Genomic DNA, 21,344 nt, shown 5'->3' on the forward strand with positions numbered 1-21,344 from the left:
CTCCCTGTCTCCCACCGTGAATCAGTTTCCTTCTGGAAGGTCTGTTCTCATCAGCATGGCTTTCAAGCCCCTTCACGACCTGGCCCCTACAGCCTCGTCTCCTGTAGCTCTCAGCACTTCACCACTCTGCTCTCAGCACTTCACCACTCTGCTCTCAGCACTTCATCACTCTGCTCTCAGCACTTCATCACTCTGCTCGAGCCAGCTGCTCTTCTTTCTGTCCTTAAACGTGTCGAGCACTTGCTCCCCCCAGGGTCTTCACACCTGCTGCTTCCCCTGCCTGGACTGCTCGCCTCTCCCCAGCACAGAGCCTTGCACATGCACACACACTCGTTCATCACACACTGGCTATTTCACATCCTTTAGGCCTTAAATTAAATGTCACCTGCTTGGAGAGGCCTTCCATAACCACCTTATCAAAGTTGATCTCGTATGTCAGTTATAGCTCAATAAAACAGGGGGAAAAAGGTAATCTCTGCGATTTCTCTCTAAGTCCCTTATTTATTTCCTTCTTTCCACTTATTGCAATTTATTTATTTATCTCTTCTGTTTGATTTTTTAAAACTACCCCCTAGAGTGTAACCTTTAGCACAGGGACTTTGTCTTGTTCGTCACTGAATTCCCAGGAAGGGCTTGGCACATAGTAAGCACTCAGTAAAAACTGACAACTGTGACATCCCAGTGAATGGCATCACTCTCCACTCAGCTACTCAGCCAACCAAAAACTTGGAATTCTTGAAGACTTCCTTTTCTTCAGTTTTCTCACCCAAAGTTCATCCTCTCTTTTTAACTTCTTAAATATCTTCCAAATCCATCTCCACCATCGCTCCCTTACAACTTCATTTTGAAATATTTCCACAGCCTCCTTACCGGTCTGGTCTTTTGCCTCCTTGGTCACCACCCTTCAGCCTCTTCTGTCTACCGCCACTGTAGAAATGTTTCCAAAACGAAATCTGATCATGTCATCTTCCAACTAAAACTGCTCAGTGGTTTTCAACCATCTATAATATAAAGTCCAAACTCCTGTGCATGGCACGAAAGACCCTTTATACTCTCCCTCCCCTCCCCAACATCCCAGAGAACCTAATTTATAACCAGTTCCAACTACTGAGAGTTCCCTCTGACTGAGATGCCCTTTCTCCTCTTCACCTACCTGCGTGCTCCCACCATCCTGCATTAAGATTAGCTCTGCCATCCCTTCTCTGGGAATCTTTTCCCAGTAGCTTCTGCTCCCATAATGCCCTAGACGGTCTTAGATTATGTATCGCTTTGTCATTTCATAACTGTTAACTCCTTCACTAGACTGTGAGCTCCTCGAGGGTAAGGATTTTATCTTACTTGTGTTTATTTCTTCAGGGCCTTCAGTGCAAGTTTGCTGAGTGAGTGACTGAGAGGGCTGTGATACATACCAGAGGAAAGGTACACAGAGCAGGTGCCGTGGCCCGGAGTTGTGGGGAGGGGTGAGTACTTCCTGCTGAGGTGACGAGAGAGGGAGTCCTAGGTGAAGTGGGTAGGAGCCTGGTGTAGGGCTGACGAGCAGGGGTTTGACAGCTGGAGTTGGGGTGATTGGAGATTCAGCATGAGCAGTATTGGTGCAGAGAAAAAAAGATGTATTCTTGGCTGGCAAGAAAATATGTTTTAGTTATCTATTGCTGCATAACAGGTACCCCAAAACTTAGGCTTAAAACACAAACATTTATTGTCTCACAGAGGTTCTGAGAGTTAGGAATCCAGGAGAGCTTAGCTCAAGGTTCTGGCTCGGGGGCTCACATGAGGTGGCAGTCAAGGCTTGACTGTGACTTGAGGATCTGCTTCCAAGCTCACTCACTCACGGTGGCTCACTCCGTTCCTCACTGATTATTGGCCGTAGACCTCAGTTCTTTGCCACGTGGCCTTCTGCATAGGCTACCTGAGTACCCTTACAGTATGGCAGCTGGCTTCCCCCGGAGCAAGTGATCCAAGAGAGCAACCAAGGCAGAAGCTACAGGCTCTCATAACCTAATCTCGGAAGGGCCATACTGTCACTTCTGCCCTAGTCTGTGGTCACGCAGATGAGCCCTGGCACAATGTGAGAAGGGACCATACACCCAGGTGTGACTGCCAGGAGGCAGGGGTCATTAAGAGCCATCCTGGAGGTTGACTGCCACAGCTAGGCTGAAAAGAACTGAGAGATTTATGTAAAAAAGTGGAAGAAAGTATTTGAAAAGTTCAGTTGGGGCAAGGAAGCAGAAGGACTTAAATAACAGACCAAGGAGGTGGTATTTGAGCATTGAAGGATCTGAGGACTGGAGTTCAGTGATTGAAGTAGGGTGTTATCTTAGTCCTAATAGTAGAGTGAGGCTACGCTGGAGAAGAAGAATTGTGGGCAAGGAGACCTAATAGGAGAAGATAACCTTAATCCTCCCCAAGTGTGAGTCCCTGAAAGAGTTTTTACTCGACAGGTACAAAATAAGAAAAATAAGGAGAATGAAAAAATTAATTTCACAAAATTAATTGTATTCAATTTAAAGGACTACTTTTTATTCTGAGATCATCTTTCTTACTCTTAATGTCATAACTTGGCAGCCTTATGTCAGTCCCTAAAATTTAAAAAACAATAAGAAAAACTACTGGTCTTGAAATTCACAAGGATGGGAATCGCTGATCCAGATTATTAACATAAGGAGACTGATACCCAGAAAGAGTCACTGACTTGCCTTGGGGCACTGCCCCCTCCGCTAGTGGGGGTCAGAGCTCAGGCGGGGCTCCGGGTCTTCCGGTTTCTTCTGGTCGGTGCTTAACTGATGCGAAGAAGAGTTTGTAAGTGTGGGGAAGAGGGAAGGGAGCGTTAGGACTTCAAGTGGAGGTGCAGCAAAAACAACCAGTCTGCACAGAGAGGAGAGAGAAACAGACGTGCAGAAAGAAACAAAGACAGAGAGAAGCTGACGGCTTTGCTGTGCCTGTCTCCAGTCCCTGCCTGAGGCCAGTGTCGGGAGGAATTGTGCGGGACTGAAATGAGCCAAGGTTACTAGGTGTCTTGGTTTTACAGCTCTGTAAATCCTAAGCTCCTGACAGTGCTGCAGATGGCCACTGCTCATGGAAATGCCAGCTGTGTTGTGGAGACTCAGCTTAGTGCTGCCAGGGATGTTGTCCAGTGGTGCTTTTGTAGACCCAGATTCCTGATTGCTTAGATGTGCATGCGTACCTGTGTTTTGAATTCTCTTTAGAACCAGTTGTAACATCTTTGTGCTTCCCTGAGTAACTGATGGGTTAAATCATATCTTTGACCCGTGTTTTGTTTCTATATGTGTGAGAGCCCCCCAGGAAAACCTCTGTCTGAGCAGTACGTGCCTCTGTTACGCTTACATGGAAAGAAAAGGTGGGGTGGGGATTAGAGCTGTTGTCAGCTGTGAGCAGCTATCTCAGTGACGGTCAAGGCTGATTTCCTTAAAATAACTCGATTGAAAAAGTGGAAAAATAGAGTATTGATTCAAAAACTTTTTAGACTTTAATATTTTTAATATATACAAAATACTGTTAAATGTTTCTCCCTCGTACTTAGAGTAGAACTTCTACTGTAAGCAGTTGATTGTAACCCATCTCTAGATACATCTTTCAAAGCAATTCTTATTCTAATTGAAAACCAGATGCAACGATAACAGAGGAGTTAAAATGTTGACATTCAGGGGAGAACTAAAAACTAAACCTTTCCTTCTTGTCAATTTTTGTTAAAATATATATTCTGATTTTCACTTTCTAATCATTCTGGACAATTTAAATGACTGCATTTTTACCAAATATATCTCCATTGGTTCCTGTTGCCAAGTGATTATTTTCATTGAAATTATAATTTTGTGCATTTTAACAATTCACTGCAACTTGATTAACAACAGCTGCCTTATTATTCCTATTCCTGTAGCATGAAGCTGGCTGATTGCTATAATACCTAAGTACTGGAAAAGACAGAGGGAAAGGGGAGGCCCGTAGTAACAGACCATTTTGTATAATGTTTGCACCTTGCTATGCAAATTGATAGTGTTACTGATTGAAAAACTGCAGGAGTCTTCTCATTAGCTGTACTTTCGTATATAATTAAAATATCATTTATATCCCTAAAAAAGGAAATAACAAATTATACAAGCCGTGAATAATTTTGGCTAGATTGCATAAGGACAGATATAAGAAAAACCAACATACCTTTATTGTTAATTTTAGTTCAAGAATTTTTAACTCATTAAAATGGGAAGGAAACTAACACTGTGTCACACATTTGCTGGGTGCTTTATATCCATTATATCTCCTTTTAATCCTCACAGTGTTTCCATTTAATGGATGAGTAAACTGAGACCCAAAATCATGTAAGCAGTAAATGGTAATGTGGATTTGACTTTGTGTCTGTTAACTCCTAAGCCTGTGTTGAATCAGAACTTCAAAAAAGTTTCAAGTTCCTTGTTCTTAATTTTGTATTTTGAAGGCTACTCCATCAAATTATCGTTCTTAATACTTACCAAAAACCAAATGTATATGTAAAATATTAACCATAAGTTTGGAAAAACACCATAATTTCAGGTATCTAGTTAAGTACAGTCACCTGTCACTTAACGATGGGGACACATTCTGAGAAATATGCCATTAGGCGACTTCGTTGTTGTGGGAACATCATAGAGTATACTTACACAAACCTAGATGGTGTAGCCTACTGCACACCTAGGCTCTATGGGACTAATATTATGGGGCCAACATCGTATATGTGGTCCGTTGTTGACTGAAACGTCGTTACATGGTGTATGACTGTAGCTGAAAATTCAGTCTGTTCAATAATAACCCTTCTTTGGACCCAAAGATGTTTTTCCCCTTTACCCAGTGACAAGAAGAATGACATAGCTAAGTGTCTTTGCTGTGCTTTCCCGCACGGTGGGTCTGTTTCTTGTTCGCCCTTGTCGTGGGGTTCTCAGGCTGCTGTGGGGGTTCTGTTAGACGCCCCCGTGTGAGCACGCCCTGGGTTGTGTCTCGGTTTCTAGGGGCCTGTATAGCTATCAGAATTGAAGCTGCAAATCACGAGAATTTTGCAAATACCTCCAGGGAAATTATGGCTTTGGAACTCAGTTCCCTCCCAGGTAGTCTCGCTCTCATTTCTTTTATGGCCCCATGAAAACTTGCTTTCTTGACATCTCAGTGCTTTATTTTGGAATAGTTTTTAAATAATTTATTTAGCATTTTTAGTTTTCAAGGTAAGGGTTGTATATCATACTGCCAAAAATGGAGTGCATTGTATTTCTTTATTCTTTTTGTTTTCATTAATTTTAACCTTAAAAAAGAGAGGGAAATATGGGTGTGTTTTTTTCCTAAAGAAGTAATCTTTAGACTTATATAAAAATAAGCTGGATGTTTATCCCAACATGTATACTTATGCTTCTGTATACACGTATCTTCATAGAAATGGGCCCAGAATGTATTAATTGTGGTTGTTACTGAGTGTGTGCTTTTGATGTTATTTTCTTGACTTTATATACCATAATGAGTATATATTCTTTTGTAATAAAAGAAAATAATATAATCACTATGGAAAAAAGATGGGACGTTTTAGAATAAAAATAAAATTGAGCCAACACAGGCTATGAACAAGGAACTATCATAGTATTGAATAAGGTGCTTTACGTAAAGAAATTTTCTGGACAAACTGAAGCATGTTCTTTCAGCGCTAGATTCTGTGTGACTCCAGCCATTTCAGTAGACACTCTGTGATTGTTCTCACAGCCTGTTCCGCAGTGCTGGACTGTATGGCCCTATACTGAATAGTTCCAGGCTGCCAAATAATATAGTAAATCCACCTTCTAAACATTAAAAACGTCAAGTATTTCATAATAGTTTTCTCCCTCACTGTACCCTCTCTATGGCAGGTTTTCTTAAACTTCCGTAAATTGGCTTCTTGATAGAGACGTCAGCTAGGATAATCACTCGATAAAATATTGTCTATTTTAAAAATCGTTATCTTCTTTTTAAGGACAAGGAACATCCAAGATACCTGATCCCAGAACTTTGCAAACAGTTTTACCGTTTGGGCTGGGTCACTGGGACTGGAGGAGGAATTAGCTTGAAGCATGGGTAAGTTTCTGGCTGATTTCATTTCTGGGAATTCTCCGTTTAAGTCAACCATGGAGAGCGGAACATGTCTTATGTCCAGAGAACAACTGAGGAGCAGTTCAAGATGATACTGAAGATATTTTGTATCTAAATGGAGAAATGGTTATCTGCATAACTGAATGGAACAAGGGTGCAGATGTTGCAGTTATAACAAATACCTCAGGATTTAAGAACCACAATTTCTGATCAGGATAATTTGGTCCTCAGTCTTTGGAGTACCAAAGCTAAATAACATGCTGCCAAGTACAGTAGTCCCACCTTACCTGGGGTTTCACTTTCTGAAGTTTCAGTTACCCTTGGTCAACCTCAGTCTGAAAATATTAAATGGAGGTGAACAGTTCGTAGTTTTAAATTGCATACTATTCTGAGTAGCATGATGAACTCTCACACCATCCCTCTCCAAGAATTATCCCTTTGTCCAGGGTATCCACGCTGTATTCGCTGCCTGCCCGTTAGTCACTCAGTAACTGTCTGGGTTATCAGATCCACCATCGTGGTATCACGGTGCTGGTGTTCAAGTAACCCTTATTTTACTTACTAATGGCCCCAAAGCCAACTTTATTATTAGTTATGGTTGTTAATCTCTTATTGTGCCTAATTTATAAATTTAACCTTATCATAGGTACGTATGTACAGGAAAAACACAGTGTATATAGGGTTCAGTGTTATCCGTGATTGCAGGCATCCACTGGGGGTCTTGGAACATATTCCTCGTGGATAAGGGGGGACTACTGTCTGTTCCTATGTCTGGAATTAGAAAGGATCCCCTCTAGGTAGACAGGATTTGTTTCAAAGGTTCAGATGCATATTTTAAAGTCACTTATATACAGATTACTAACTACTGAAAATCTTAAAAACTACATTTTCTTGAGTCAGAAGAAAGGCAATATTCCTTTCTAAGTGCATGTATCATTATTAATGGACATGGCACCTGCTGGTCTGTGTTCCTCAGAGGACAAAACAAGAGGTACTGGACTCAAATCAAACAGAGAAATGAATAGTATTTAATTGTTCATTAGATTGATTCAGTTTCTTTCCTCCAAGAGGGTGAAGAAATAAGGAACTTACTAACAGTGAAAATAGAGGTTGTGGGATCTCATTCTCTGAAGTGCTTCTGGAGTAGGATTAATATTTTTCCTCCTGAAATGTTTTAGGAATATTATTGTCTGGAACTGAGTGTTAAACTGAGTAACTTGATTTATATCTTTATCCTAACTCACTCTAACAAAATTGAATCACTTCAATATTTATATTCTATTGAATGTATATAGTAGTGCCCCCAAGGAGGCTGCATTTTGTAGAAATGAATGAAATGTAAATATAATAAATGCATTTTGAACAAAAGGGGTTGTCGGGGAAGAGGGAGAATCCCCCTCCGCCCTTTCCCTTAAGGTTCTTCTGGCTGGCCAAATAATTAACAAGACAGGTTAGCAGGAGAAAATAATACCAAGTTTAATAACGTGTACATGGGAGAAACCAGGGACACTGAGTTTCTCAACACAATGCAGAGATTCTTGTCTTAAATACGACCTTCAGCTAAAGACAAAAGAGGATATTGGGGGTGGGTGGTGTTTTGGGATTTCAGAGGGGGAAGAAGACAATTTACATGAAGAGGGAAATGTAAATATTTGTCAGACAATGCTTTGCAGGGCCGCCTATAGAGAATGTGGCCCGAGAGACAGGAATTAGAGTAATCAAGAGTATGTACATTTAAGTCATCTTCTTCTGTCCTGATAAGAGTCTTCACAGATAAGGTCATCCCCCCCTCTTCCCACTACACAGAGGAAGATATGTTTACAAATGTAAATATTTGGTAAACAGAACTTTGTTAAGAATGGGCTTAGCGAGGACCCTGCCAGTCTGTCCATACCCACAGTTAAATTCCTTTAGGCAGTTAGTGGGGGAGGTCAAATGTCCGTCAGAGAAAATAATCAAGGTAAAGAGATAGATTTCAGGGTGGCCAATTTTGATCTCCCCCAGGGTTTTATGACATACCCCAAGATGATGCCATTGTAATTTCATGTTTCAAATCACCAGGTAACTCAGAACTGTTAACTGACCTGTGGGAGACGGCAGGAGGGGCCTTAGTCACAGCTGTCAACGTTGCGGATGTAGGGATGTGCTCAGTTCACATCGAGCATCCATCTGCGCCTCCTCTCTCGTCACCCACCCGTGCTCGTGTGTCCATTCAGCATTTTGCAGACTTTCACATTAGTTTGCCAAGATTTTCAAGTTGACCTGTTTACAGCAAAGTCCTTTCAATAACAAAATTTGTTGTTGTTTCATTTAGGAGTTGCGTCCCAGTAATTTGGTTTCTCAGCTGTACTTATAATAAATCATATTCTAAATGTTGCCTTTAATTAACTACTTTTTATTTGCGTGTAGTTAAATAGTTTGTGTAGGTACAAAATAGAGCTTTCTACCAAACTGAGTTAAAAGAACCATTTTTAACTGGCTCTTTAAAAAAAACAGCAAAGTTAAAAATAGAATGCACATAAGGGACCATTGAAAATCACAAGAGCAATTTTTTTTTATCATAAAAGGACTGTATTCTTTCTAGCAGAATTTTACTAATCCATGCACTGAAATTGTGTGTGGCCACCATAAAATACTCACTGGCATCTTTTAAAATTAAATAGTTTTTATAGCACTAGCATCAATTTATAGGAAACTTGCATCTTATGTATAAAATGCTTTTTCCTTAAGTTCTCATTGGGTGAGGAGCGCCTCCCTGAGGTCATGCGTGGAAACAGCAACAATTTTATGGCACTATATTTGGAATCCTGTTAAATTTGTACATTACAGAGTAAAATGGGTATTTTATAGTAAAATGATTAACTTTTCCCTAATATTTAAATGAGTTCATAAGCCCACATCAATAACTTTATCAGCAATATTATTCTCATGTTGTTAGTGAAAATTTGGTTTTCTTTGATACTTAGAGCAAATAAATTTGGAATGAAGTGTAAACCCAATAAATTATGTTTCCAGAATAATACTGACAATAAGATCTGTGGAAGTTTAAAATTATTTGCTGATTCCAAGGTTTGCTGATACCATTCCAGCTTATGCTTCTGGTGTGTGGTACCAAAAGATGTATACAAAAGACAGCTTAAGACACTATTTATAAGAATTAAATGGGAGGAGGAAATGGAGGACCAAGAAAATAACAGTAAACAAGGCAATTCCAGGATACTCAGCAGCCATTGTGTTTAGCTTGGGTCCCTACCACTCAAATTTGACATTTCCTGTTTTCACAGCGTAATATTGATATGTGTCAGAGACTCTAATCCTGTTGCATGCTATTAGATTTAAAATTAGTAAACCCTTATCGTAGACAAAACAGTTGAAGCATAGTAAGACTTAGATGATTTTTTTTTTTTTTTTTTTTGGTGAGGGAGAGTGGCCCTGAGCTAACACCTGTTGCCAATCTTCGTCTTTTTGCTTGAGAAAGAGTGGCCCTGAGCTAACACGTGTGCCATTCTTCCTCTGTTTTGAGTGTGGGACGCCACCACAGCCTGGCTTGATGAGTGCTGTAGGTCCGTGCCTGGGATCCGAACCTGTGATATATATTTTTTCTAAATAAAATTTTTTCTAAATAAAATATATTTTTTCTAAAACCTATTTAGCTGATCTTTTAATTACCCAAAGTTGATTAAAGTCTAAACTGATTTCCATTTTACAAAGGCAGTAATAAACAGATTTAGCATACCAGATCACTTGAATAAACAGAATAAATACCCTGGATTTTCCTACTTTGCAGATGGGTTTTATTTACCAGCAAACTGTTCTGTGCTTTACTTGCGTATGTTTCCAGGACTGCATAAATTTCTCCCCACACGAGATGACCAATGAGTCCACTCACCAGGGGAGGTGATTGGATGCCGACCACACAGGATTCTAAAGTTTCTTCCATGTTGCACAAGGACAAAAGCTTTGGATCCCTGGTATTTGTACAAGGCCCTTTTTAACAGTGTGATCCCTGCGCATTCCCACTGGTTCCAGAGGAATGTCGCTCTAGTGTTCTTGTGCAACAAAGCTCTGAAACAGCAGCTACCTCGTGGAAACAAATGCTGGGATGCAGCCTTGTGCTCTGGGGCTCACTCCCGTGGTCGGGCTGTCATGTTCTAGACCTTAATTCACCACTGGGCCTTACGTCTTGGTCAGTTCCAAGTCTGTAGGTTTATTAGTAACCTCAGCTTTGACAGCTCGATTCAGCATAGGCCGTCATCCTCATTTTCACTACGAAACAGTTAATCTTTATTCCATGTCCCTGTGTCCATGCCTCAGTGGCAGAAGCTGGGGTGTGCAGGGGCTGGCATTTCCTTCATTTGCGTGTATGTGGCAGCTCTTTAATACCCTCTGGCAGGAACTGAAACTGATAAATGAGCCAAAGGAGCTCTATTGAGAGTGGAGAGAATTTAAAGAAGCTTTTGAAATTAGTTTCCAAATTAAATTTGAGAGCACCTTGTGGTAAATGATATGGTGTAGCGTCTCCCTTAGCACAGCATTCTGTAACAGAGATCTCCAGATGAAGCCATTCCTTTTATATTTCTAACTTTTGCAATTGTGCTAGCTTTATTACCAAATATTTTCACAAGATAGATGTGCTTTTCCAATAGGAAGCATACTGTCCCACCTGAAAAGCCGCCCAGTGTTAATGCTGTAATTTAGTAAACTGTCCAGCAGAGGTCTCTGAACTTCATATTTTTATCATAAGAGCATTTCAGACGAGAAACTTAAACCTGATTCCTTGCAACACAAAAGTCCACTCCTAAGGAGCATATTTTCCCCCGATTGGATTTTGGAATGACTGTATCTCGCGTATAGTAGGATAAACTCTGCTTATTCATGCTTAAAGATGGTAAAGACTTGTGTTCTCAGAATTTTATTTCCCTAACCAGAAAAATCATGGTTACCATTGATTTTGCACTATAAGAAGAAATAAAGAAATATATATATGAAAACGTAGAAGACAAAAGCAACTGTCAACATTTTACTGTGTCACCAGCATTACAGTAATTGGTATTCTTTCTATACAGCCTATACCATTAATTAAATCAAGCAACTGTTTGTATGACTTGATTTATAAAGAATGTAATGATTGTATTGCAAGGATACACTTTTCTTTGTGCAAAAGCAGAACATTAGAGTTAAATAAATACCATTTCTGTATTTTGTTTTCCCAGCAATGAAATCTACATTGCTCCTTCAGGAGTGCAAAAGGAACGGATTCAGGTATGGTAAAGGGGTCTTTCTAAAACTCACATGTCTTTTCTTCTCTACTTGATTACTGTGTGGTGAAATGGAATTAATTTTAAAAGAAGTGTTAGTTTTGAAGGGTGGTTATATTGTGATAACTTACATAACTACTGAACAATCATTTGTTGAGTAACTCTTAAATTATTTTTGAGGTGGTAAATATCCTCCATGTAACCAGTATGTTTTGAAATCTCTTTCAGCCTCTAGAGGGCAAAGTGAATAGCACAATCTTAAGTCATAATAAAAAGTGATTATAACTTTGTAGCATTGTGATACCACCTTTATCAGGCTAGTAGGGTAAAAAGATTGATAGTCTCAAATGGACCAAACTGATTCATGTTTAATAATAGCAAAGCTATTCCAATTTAAAGTTATAAAACTTCATTTCAAAATTTTGAGAAGACTTATTTTGTGTTAATGCTAGAATAATACCCAAAATCTTGTTAAAACAAACATATACTTCTATCTAAGGCATTTTACTTCATTAATAAAACATTTGTATTACAGTTTATAATAAACTCTGACAAATAAAAGTTACAAGTCAGAAATATGCATGTATTACTAGGAAAAATCTGTAGATGTGCATAATTTCTTAGAACTTGAAGAATAATATACCTTATTGAGATTAACATTGCTGAGTACTGTAAGTTTCTCAGAATATAAGATTTTACTCTGTTTTTCCTCTTATATTATGTGAAAAAAAATTGTAACACTCATCTTAGAATGATGGTTTCTTTATATAGTCTCTCTGGAATATAGTTATGAAATTATAGGGTAAAGTTGGGAAGCTAAATTGATAAAATGACAGCAACATCATTACACATAATAAATTTTACATATCACTTTTTTCTTCAAATTCTGAAGGAAACTTTTTTTAACTCTCAAGAATATTTTTATTAGTAGAAAACATTTTTTATTTCTCAAAATGGCTAAAAAACTTTGAGAAACTATAATTATATGAATATTTAAAATATGAGTTAAATGTGTATACATATATATTAGCACTCTGTGTGTGTGTGTATAATATATGTATAGAAATGTATGTAAAGAAAGGGGACATTTCTAATTGATACTGTATGACCCGCCTTTTTTTCTTTTTCTCCCTCTATAAATAGCCTGAAGACATGTTCGTTTGTGACATAAATGAACAGGATATAAGTGGACCTCCACCATATAAGAATCTAAAAAAAAGCCAGTGCACTCCTCTTTTCATGAATGCTTACACAATCAGAGGTGGGCAGAAAACGTGTTTGACATACAGAATATTTGCCGAGTTTGTTGGTGTTAATGCCGTGGAGTCGATTCCAATAGGTGACTCTCTGGACAGCAGAGCGGAACCCTGCCTGGTCTTTTTTGCACCGTCCTCTCACCTCCTGGTGCTGTATCAGACAATCCTCCGCTGCTATTCACAGGGTTTTCATGGCCAGTTTTTCGGAAGTGGGTGGCCAGGTCCTTCTTCCTACTCTGTCTTAGTCTGGAAGCTCCGCTGAAACCTGTCCACCGTGGGGGACCCTGCTGGTACGTGAAATCCTGGTAGCATAGCTTTCAGCATCACAGCGACACACAGCCACCACAGTATGACAACCGACAGAGGGGCGGTGTGGTTCCCTCACCAGGGCTTCGGTGGTGAGAGCGCCGAATCTTAACCACTAGACCACCAGGGCTGGCTATTCGCAGAGTAGGCGCTCCTAAATAATGGTAATTATTATTGTAGTTAACATTTCTTGAATACCTACTGTGTGCAAGAACTTGAAATGTGTTAACTTGTTCAGTCCTCCCATCAGCCCACAGGGAAGGTCTGTTATTATTTTGTGTGTGAGAGAACAGAGGCTCTGGGAAATCTTCCCAAATTAAACAGCTCGAGTATTAGGGCCAGAATTCTGACCCAGGTCAGTCTGACTCCACTGCATTGTCAGATTGACTGACTAAATATTATATTTACAATCAGATTCCCACTCTTAGTTTAGAGTTATACCTCCGGGAGCTTGTAGTAAAAGTAAATCACAAATGAGGGAGAATTATGGCCTTCATTTCAGCTGGAGTGGTCCTCTCTTTTTGAAACATTTACTGTATGATGAAAGTAGGAGTCTTATTTTAATTCCCGGAAATTGTGGTAGAAAACCAGCCCAGAAAGGTTGAGCCTAGAGGACAGTGTGCAAATAGAAGCTTATAACTGAAGTGCAGGCTCCACCCTGACAGTGCCGTCATCAGAAGCAGGCGTTACAGCCGCTGAGGGAGGTCGGCACCGAGCAGGGAACTGTGCTGTGCTCTGTGCCGGGACGCTGTCAGCTGCTTCTGGCAGAATGTAACTTCAGCAACAGATCCTGACAGCAGGAAGCTAAATAAGCTTCCAATTGCAAAGCAGCCATTACTGAATTTTATAGCATGTAAATCGTTTCTAGATAAATCTATTACATCTATACCTAAAAATTCTTACCATCCCTTAAGTTACCAAGACGTGGCCTGTGCTGTGAAGCCTAACTTGGTGATGAAAAGTCAGACTGACCTGGGTTCAGATCCGAGCCGTGCCCCACTGTCTGTGAACCTGGACAAGTTATGTAACGTCGCTGAGCCCCCATTTCCTGACGTTAGAGGGAGGAGATAGAAGTTACCTCTGTGGTGGTGTGACGATGCGAGGGGATAACGTATGTGAAGGAGGTTTGCCCAGTGCCTGGCACACAGGAGCCCCTCACTGAGTCAGGGTAGTGGTGTGATAAGGAGCTCCCTAATTATTATCGCTGTGCTTCCGAGTACAGGGATTTCCTGAGCGTGTGTGAAGTATTGTGTATTATCCTTGTGCTGGGTGAAGTTGAGTTCTTTTTTGCTTTCCAACTCCTCTGTTAGTATCCCTGTCTCCCTACCTCCCTCCTTACCCGCCTCCCCACCGCCAACTTATTATTCCACGCCGAGAAAAACAAGTGCCTAACCTATATGCATATATTTGTGTGTGTGCGCGTGTGGTTTTTTTCTTTCTGAAAGGTGTAGTTTAGTTTTCACTGAGTGTGCGCTGTCTTCTTCCCTGCCAGGAGCAGGTGCCGTGATCCACACACACTCGAAAGCTGCCGTCTTGGCCACCCTGCTCTTCCCAGGACGGGAGTTTAAAATTACACATCAAGAGATGATCAAAGGAATAAGGAAATGGACCTCAGGAGGGTATTATAGGTATTTTTTTTTTCTGTTTTTGCTTAAATAATTTGAAAAGTATTTTTCCTTCTTTTGATAAATAGGATACTAATCTTTTTATGCATTTAATGAGATGTGGCGGGATCTATGTTAAATAATACCCCACTTATACATCCAGATCTGTTCTCAGCGACACAGATCGGATGGCTCCTCTCCTCCTGCCCCACCCTCACTCGGCCTTGATAAAGTCTTAGAACATGAGTAATGAAACGTGTGTCAGAGTAAAGTGAGAAAACCTCGGCTGAGACGTCTGAAGAGGTGGGGAGATGATGTTCTCATGTTGAAGAACCCAAGGAGCAGGGTCTCCTCACCTTCACTTTGTCTCAGGAAGTTTCAGCCCTGACTAAAGTTTATACTTCCTTTTTGATTTAATTTAGTATTTCTAGAACATTTTCATATTTATAAAAGTTTTCTAATAATCTTAATTAAATAGATCTCTCTATTTTTATAATTTTTCACTGTGGAAAGTGGCATAGATAGTGTAGAACAGAGGCCTTCTAGATATCAGATAAATCCACCGGTCCACAAAAGTGTAGTAATTATTCGTAAATCCGGAATATAGTGACATGGAGAAACCTGTCCTTGGGCTCAGCGTTTCATCTGAATGTGTTGGCATTCTTCCTCCTGAGCCCTCACCCTTTGTAATTTCCTAAAGGGCCTGATTCTGCCTTGTTTAGAGAAAAGAGTGCCACTTTCTCTAAAGTGTTCTCACAGCAACATCTTATTGTTACGGCACTTAAGTAATCAAATGTACGTGTTTAAACTAGTGTGCTGAGAAATTGATTTGATTTTAATTAATGTTTATTGCGTGCCTGAAGCATTCCTCAGCACTGTGAAATACCTGTTTACAAAAGTTCAGTATTTAAATTCTGAAAGTATACGTACTGAAGAGAGTACCCCCTATTGCCTTTTCCATATCTGGGTCTTGAAGGAGAGGCGTTCCATGTGCCATCCATGTTATTGGCATTTGATTGCCTTGGTGAAGAAATAAAATAGGAGAGAAGAACGTGTAAAAGGTGGGTAGAGGAACAGAGCACATAGAGAGCCTTTGGGATTTTGTGGGAACAAGAGTGACATGAATGGAAAATTGCCGTTTCTTATGCATCATAACGTACACATTCTGTATGTTATGTCTGATGTTTCAGAATTGAAAGAATGCAGACTTTTGAGATGTCCTTTGCAATTCTGGTTAAGCCTGGCTGGGAAGTCTAACAGGGTCGTTATCACAGCTCGGGGGGCAGTGGTGTTTTATCAGAATTTGGGGAGAATCCTGAGTCCAGTTTTCAAAAGAAGGAGCAGTGAAGTCTGGATGAAGTAAGAAAGGAGGGTTTTGATATTCTCTACTCTTAATTTTTTTTTTTTTTTTTTTTAACTTTGAAATACCTAATTCTTACCGGGGGAGGTTACCATATTTAAATATAATTGTCCTCCCTTTTGGAAGCAACATGCCTATGGTGGAGTGAAAAGAACACTGTTTGATGGTCAAAGGACCATCCTGGCTCTGTTCTTCATTTAACTGATAAAGATTAGTGTTCTGTCTGTAAAAGGAGTAGCTTGGATTAAATTAGCTTTCTGGTCTTATTTTGCTATGCAATTATTTTGCCCCTGAAAATATGTCTGACTATTCAGTATATGCTAGAGGAAAATATAAGTTTGTGGTTCTCCTAGCCAATATTAGGAAGGATTTTGGACTAGCAATTCATTCCTTCCCTAATTAAGAATATTTTATAATTACCTGTATTTTGCTTAAGTGAAATAATGAGCAACTCCATACTATCAATGGTTGGCCGAGGTGTTTAACACATGACAGCTACTTAGACTATACCTGCCCTAAACTAGCCGTTTCTGATAATAACTTTACCTAGAACATTTTTTTTAAGTTTAGCCATTACAGAGGTTGTGAAAAAGCGGATGTTAGATTAAAAAGGCAAGAGAAATTCATGTGAAAAGGAAAACGTGTCTGAGTTTTGACTAGTTATAAATGACCTCGGGGATAGACTTAATTTTACCAATAACTAAGTTATTTGCTTAAATATTATTACCTGAACAAAAAGGAGAAAGCGTATTCTGATTTCCTTACATGTATTTACTGAGAACAAGGAGGAAGTAAAACAAGTTCTAATGCTACAGATTGGAGAATGTTCTGATGCAGATATTATCGTGCCTTCGATAGTTGTCTCCAGAAGGTTCTTGCTGTCCCAGTGCCACAAGCCACACCTGGTGTATTTGCCTATCTGAGACACTTGGGCATCCTGCAGAGAGAAAATAAAATGATTTTGCATCTTTGGAAAATTCCTGCTTACTAAGTAGTTCAAGTGTTAATCCTTCTTACGCTTCTGATTCTGAGACCTGTCATTTCCCATCTCCTGTTAAGAATATTGTGATTATCTCTGCTTCAAGGCAATACTTGTATGATCTTGATAATGTCTTTGTTAGGTTTGGGTATCCTATACAAATTTCTGCCACTTCTACTTAGGATTAGAACAATGCCTGCCAAATTCCCAAGGCATCTTTTGATATAGATGTTTATTCAAGATACACAAAATAACATGCAACATCTTGTTCATAATTTGGTGTGGCTTTCCAGATAGAAAGAGAATATCTAACTAGTTACTTAAAAAATTATAAATTTTTCATATGAATACTTTTTTTTTTTTTTTTTTTTTTTTGCGAGGGAGATTAGCCCTAAGCTAACTTCCAATGCCAGTCCTCCTCTTTTTTGCTGAGGAAGATTGGCCCTGGGCCAACATCTGTGCCCATCTTCCTTTACTTTATATGGGACGCCACCCCAGCATGGCTTGATAAGCAGTGCGTCAGTCCGTGCCCAGGATCCAAACCTGCAAACCCCCAGCCACCGAAGCAGAGTGCACAAACTTAACCGCTGTGCCACCGGGCCGGCCTCTTTTATTTGTTCTAATGGAAAAGAAATGGCTTATTTTGTCTTACAGATATGATGATATGTTAGTGGTACCCATTATTGAGAATACACCTGAGGAGAAAGACCTCAAAGAACGAATGGCTCGTGCAATGAATGAGTACCCAGACTCCTGTGCGGTGCTAGTCAGACGTCATGGAGTGTATGTCTGGGGAGAAACATGGGAGAAGGCTAAGACCATGTGAGTATAAATGAGATTACTTTTGGAAAAAGTTCACACTAAAGGTGAAAGAGAACAAAATATGTTTTATGATTTAAAATGAAGTATGATTTTTTTGTGTGTTACCTGTCAAATTGGTTTAAATTTAAATAGCTTATTATTTCTAGATATTTGATTTGTATTATGTATTGACTTATTAAGAAATATTTATTGGATAAACTATTATTTGGCAAGGTACTATGCACTTTGATACAAAGACGGAGACACAGATCTTGTTCTCAGAGTTTAATGCTGGGAGGGAGAATAAAGCTAACCCAAGTTATGTAATGATCTACTACATTCACTTCAAAAAGTAGCACATTGTAAAAAATTGAAATTTATGTATTAAGTAGTATATTCCAAACTCCCTTTTATTTCCTGAGAAATATATAATATGATTGCATGATTTGATATAATTCCTTTCCATGTTTTAATAATGGGGGCAAAATAAGAAAAATTTGGCTTGGGAATTGAGAAAAAAATGTCCTAGGAACAAGGTTAACTTGACGGAGAGGAAAAGTGTGATTGTTAGGACTGGAGAACTCGATTTCACTGCAGACCTTCAGTTCTTGTCACTGTTTCTTTCGCAGGTGTGAGTGCTATGACTATTTGTTTGATGTTGCTGTGTCAATGAAGACAGTCGGGCTGGATCCCGCACAGCTTCCAGTGGGAGAAAATGGAATTGTGTAAGCCGAATGGAAGTTTAATTAGACACAGAGACAAAGCTTATTTTAATTATTACTTAATGAAACTTGACTATTTTTTTAAATGAATTGACAATTTCCACGATGCTGTTAATTTGTCACTAAATACTGCAGATGATCACCCTGAATCTCTTCTCACATTGGATGATATTTGCTTATATTCTTGTAGTTTTAAATGACAATGCAGTGGAATAAAAATTTTGTAATGAGTGTTTTTTCTGTTTATTTTTAAGTCCTTAGCAACAAAATGTTTTCCTTTAAATTAATTCCTGTTTTATATACACTCCCAGAGAATTCTTTAAGTTGCTGGTGATAATAGAATTCATTGGAAAATTTCAACTTAATTATGGAATGAGCATTTCCTTGTTTTAATATTGGCATCATAAAATTTATGTGAAAAGCTAAGGCCAAATATATCTTTCAATGTTGATGTCAAAACAATTTTATAGATTTCCCCTGTATGCTGTAGTGCTTCCCTATAATAAATCATCGGGCATTCATTTTATATTGGGATCGATTGTGAAATTCAAATCAGGTGATATTAACTCTTCCAGCCAAACAAACCCTGACCAAACCAGTGATGTAATCAGAAAGTACTCTTTTTAATGTAGCCACAAACAGCATTAACTTGATCATAAAAGTTTTGTTTGGTTAATACTCTTTTTTAGGTGATGGAGAAAATAATGCACCATCTTCAAAATCTTACATACCCCCCTCTTGGTTTATTGTCTTCGACCCTTGGAGTTGTGTACCGCAGTTCTTTCCCTCCAGCAGCTCTCTAACCTCATCCAGACTTGCAGTCTCTTGATCACATCATTTGTCATCGTCCAAGACTCCTTTCATGTCCTTGCTTCCTTCCCTATGAAGCATAGACTGCGGCCCAGTGTTTGCACCACTTCACTGCAAACATCCTAACCCCCTTGTATCTTGCTCCCTCTGTCATACTCACCTGGCACAGCCCTCAGTCCTTGTTAAGCCACTTACTCGGTGCCTGCACCCAAGCAGCAAGGCCTGATGGGGAAAAATTGCACAACTGTGTTGACTGATCTCACTTCAGAATTATGACCACAGATCTCAGGTGGGCACTTGATACTACTGCCAAACAGACCTACTGTAATTCCCTAGTAAATTTATTTTCCCAAACATGACTTTCTCTCACCCTTGTTTTTCATCCAATCTCCAACATTCTCCCCCCTCCAGATGATCTAACTTCCTCTCATACTTGAAGAGAGAAAGTAGATTCATTCTAAAGAGAACTAAGCAGTCCTCCCTCTTCACGTTTCCACAACCTTCCTGCCTGCAGCCTTCTGTGCCTTGGCTTCTACAGAGTTGGCTCTAAGGCCATTTCCTCTACTTTTGTGTTGGATACAGTGTCCTCTGACCTTCTCAGGGGCTTTGCTTTGGCAAGGATCCCCATATTTATCCCATTTCTCTCGTCGATTTTTTAACCTCTTAACTGGATCTTTCCATTGGTATAAAAACGTGCTGTAATATCTTCCATCTTAAAACACACACACACACCCAGACTTTGCCTTCAACCTTCAGGTAATCCAGCAAAAGTTTTTGAAAGGGTTGTCCACGTTTCTGTCAATTTCTGTTCTCCGACTTGTTCCCTGACGCACTCCAGTCAGGCCGCACCGCTCCACTGAACAGCTTTACGGAGTAACCAAAGCCCCTGTGTTCTCAGCCTGTTTGAATGCTGCTTTACTTCCCTGCTCTCAGTGCAGCTTGCCTCTCCCCTGAAGATACAGTGTCCCCTGAAGCTCTCAAGTGGTGGTGGTTTTCCCTTCCGCTCTTCCTCTGGGTGAGTGAACTCCTTGAGCACTGAACGTCTTTCCCTTCTCTTATTCCGTTGTACTCAGCAGACCTTCACAGTGCAGTCCAGCTCTCCTCGGACTCCGCACCTCCATCTGCGTGCCTTTATGTGACTGAAGGAAAACAACCAGGCTCAGGTCAAGTGGGCCTTTAACGCTGCCCGGGAATTTTGCTTTATTACCCTCGTCCACTCATTCCTCCCGTCTCCTCAACAACTGTTCTCTTCTCAAACTTCAAACACCTCCTCCCTGCATACTCTTGGCTGATGCCTTGATCACCATTTCACTGAAAAACTAGAAGCCATCAAAAGGGAACTTTACAAGCTTCCCCCCTGCCTGTGTGCACTCTGCGGTCCAAATGAACTCTGCATGCTTCCCAGCAGGGCCAGCCTCTTCACTCAAGCAGTAGAGCTCCCGTCTCTCATATTCAAGGACAATGTCCAGAATGCAATTCGCAATTCCTGAAGTCTTCTTCAACTCAGTTAACTCCATCCTTCCCGTAGCTCAGCCTGATGATCTTGGTGTCATGCTTGGTGGTTTCCTGCACATGGTACATCCAGCTAATCAGCAAATCCTGTCAGCTTTACGCTCAGAATGTATCTAGAGTCTCTAAACTTCTCACCGCATTCACCATTACCACCTGGCCCAAGACCCACCCAATGTTTCTCCCCTAAATTATTTCGGTTGCCTCCTAACCAATTTTCCTGCTTCGGTCTTTGCTCCCGCCACCCCCACGCCTGGTCCCAAGAGTCTATTCTCAACACAGCAGTCTGCACGATCCTGTTAACATGGGAATGAGCCAGTGTCACTTCTTTGCTCAGAGCCCTGGCTTGCCGTCTCACAATGAAAGCTCTAAAAGGTATTCACCAGTCGCCCTGTTGCCTCATTCAGGGATCCTCCTCACTTACTCTGTTCCAGCCACTGTAGCCATGGGTCTTTGAACTCACCAGGCACTTCTGCACGTGTCCTTTCCTCTTTAAACAACCTTCTCCAGACTCCCACATAGCTCATTCCCTCTGCTCATTCAGGTCTTCAAACGGCACCTCCGTGGGGTCATCCCTCGACACTATTTTAAATTGCAGCCTCACCCCCACAGCCAGAGCTCTCTCCTTCCTGCTTTAGTT

At 40.2% G+C, this 21,344-nt stretch overlaps 1 protein-coding gene across 1 annotated transcript in view; it reads left to right on the forward strand.

The window, feature by feature from the left end:
* Nucleotides 1-18,616, forward strand: part of APIP (APAF1 interacting protein) — a 32,249-nt gene extending 13,633 nt beyond the window's left edge. The window contains exons 2-7 of the mRNA XM_004436859.3: nt 5,984-6,084; nt 11,313-11,361; nt 12,501-12,618; nt 14,412-14,547; nt 17,517-17,684; nt 18,293-18,616. Coding sequence (XP_004436916.2) covers nt 5,984-6,084; nt 11,313-11,361; nt 12,501-12,618; nt 14,412-14,547; nt 17,517-17,684; nt 18,293-18,392 — 672 coding nt within the window. The 3' untranslated portion in view covers nt 18,393-18,616. The remainder of the gene's footprint in view (nt 1-5,983; nt 6,085-11,312; nt 11,362-12,500; nt 12,619-14,411; nt 14,548-17,516; nt 17,685-18,292) is intronic.
* Nucleotides 18,617-21,344: the final 2,728 nt, after the last annotated feature.

This window comes from Ceratotherium simum, chromosome 34 (genome assembly GCF_057802395.1).
Source record: "Ceratotherium simum simum isolate JZ-2026a chromosome 34, ASM5780239v1, whole genome shotgun sequence".
Lineage (NCBI taxonomy): Eukaryota > Metazoa > Chordata > Mammalia > Perissodactyla > Rhinocerotidae > Ceratotherium > Ceratotherium simum.